The sequence below is a fragment of the Hyaena hyaena genome, unplaced genomic scaffold, assembly GCF_003009895.1.
Source record: "Hyaena hyaena isolate Hyena2069 unplaced genomic scaffold, ASM300989v1 scaffold_573, whole genome shotgun sequence".
In the NCBI taxonomy this organism is placed as follows: domain Eukaryota; kingdom Metazoa; phylum Chordata; class Mammalia; order Carnivora; family Hyaenidae; genus Hyaena; species Hyaena hyaena.
The window spans coordinates 615,869-617,860 of NW_024081211.1; the positions used below are offsets into that span (position 1 = coordinate 615,869).

The 1,992-nt window shown below is 41.4% G+C and overlaps 1 protein-coding gene across 1 annotated transcript; it reads right to left on the reverse strand.

Annotated features, from left to right (window-relative positions):
- Nucleotides 1-1,346: 1,346 nt before the first annotated feature.
- Nucleotides 1,347-1,679, reverse strand: LOC120248290 (60S acidic ribosomal protein P1-like). Its single transcript, XM_039256577.1, is given in 3 exon segments — nucleotides 1,347-1,447; nucleotides 1,450-1,475; nucleotides 1,477-1,679. Coding segments are annotated over 3 exon segments (330 nt in total).
- Between the last annotated feature and the right edge of the window lie 313 nt (nucleotides 1,680-1,992).

Sequence of the window (1,992 nt, forward strand, 5' to 3'; positions counted from 1 at the left end):
CATGAAAACCAAAGAAGGAGTGTTTAGGAAAATAACAGTAGGGAATAGGACAGTCAAGGAAGCTGAAACCAGAGAAAAAGATCCTAAGAGCAAGTTTGACTCCAGAGGAATGACGAGTAGGCAAGGGTTGGTCTTAGGAGAACCTAGACAACAGGCGCTGGAAGTGAGTGCGCCAGATAAGGCAGAATGAATGGGCCGCTAACTCTCCCAAGAAATCTGTCAATGAAAGTCAAGAGACAAAAGATCGACTCCCTCCTGGTTAGGAATGTCACATGGAATAATGCATGCAAGTCAAGGAGGAGGGTAAGAAGTCTTTTTATATACGAATCTGCATTTTCCAGCGATCTGGAGAAAATTATTTTAGAGTATTGAGAACCAACATGAAACTTCTAAGGCAGTTATTCTAAAGAGGACAGATAAAACATATAACACCACAGGCTGGAAATGAACTTGCAACTTAAGAAGAGCTCACAATTTTGGCTTTTATACAAGATTCCACTAATAATTAAAGGAGAGAAAAACTACAGCCTCTGGGAGAAAAAAAATACTCAAATCATTTCCAACCCAGACACCAAGTTTCTGGAACCCACTGTTAATGCACCTGGCTACACATGGCCCTTATCTTGTAGATAAACAAGACAGCTTCCTCATAGAGACACAGTATTCGGTGTTCTCTTACTCAATGCTTCATTTCAAAGCATTTGTCCCATATCTTCCATCAGATCACAACAAAAGTACAACATTCTTTTGTTTTCCCTCATTAGTTTTTGCAAGCTGCTGTCTCTGCATCATGTTACAGTGATGGTCAGATTAAAATGGGCCCTTTTAAAAACTTTCAGTCAATATTGGAGTATTGGAAGAGGCTACACAAACTTCCAGCTCATATGCTGTATGGATGTAATAACTCTATTTTATCTGGAATAAAACCAAATTATGCAAAGAAGAAGTGACGATTCCACATGGTCCATATTTACCTCTGACCTCCAAAGACAAACACACACACACACACACACACACACACACACACACACACACACATGAAAGCTAAAATAGTGCAGCTAGTGAATCACCCCCAGTTTTCCAGTTGAGAAACCAAGGCCTACTCTTCTTGGGGGAAATAGAAGTCTTGTGTTTAAAATAGTTTTGGCACATGGCTGCCTTTAGCTGTCTTCCTGTATATAACTAAGAGGCAGGAAACTCGGAAAATACTCATTGCTTACTTACTCTCTACTTCAAGCCCTTACAGCCTGAGAGACCCCATTTGCCCTATCTTTTTCTTTTTTTTTTTTTTGACCTTTTTTTTTTAAGAGTTCAGTTCTTTATTGAATAGGTTACAGAAAAAAGGTTTAGTCAGAAAGACCAAAGCCCATGTCATCATCAGACTCTTTTGAGTCTTCTTTCTTCGCTTCCACTTTCTTCTCTTTAGCTGGGGCAGCCATGATGGAGACGGAGGACCTCCTGCTGGTGCAGCACCATGGTCCACCTGCCCCCGCATTGCAGATGACGCTCCCGATGTTGACATTGGCCAGGGCCTTTACACACAAGCCTGGCCAGAAAGGGTCAAGATTTACCTCTGCTGCTTTAATGAGGGCACTGATCTTGTTCTCTGTGACCATCACCTTGTTGTCATTCAGGATGGGGGCAGAGCAGATGCTGATGAACTCTGAGACTGAGGCCATGGTGCGGGCAAGTGCTGAGCGGTGCTGCCAGACATGGTTCTAGTCACCGGATGAAGCAAGGGGCTCACCCCCAAGTGGCCTTATCTTCCTCGGAGGGACCAGCACCTTTCAGCAGCTGAGGAAAGGGGCTGCCCTATTTATAAGTGTTCCTTCTATTTAGGAACTTACAGAATTGAAACAGCCAGTTCATTAATTTTACTGTTATTTAATTTTAATAAAATTGCACTATAGAAGATTAAAAAAAAATAAAAACATTACCTATAACCATATTCTAAGACCACAATTTTTATTTGGATACATGACTACAAATCAA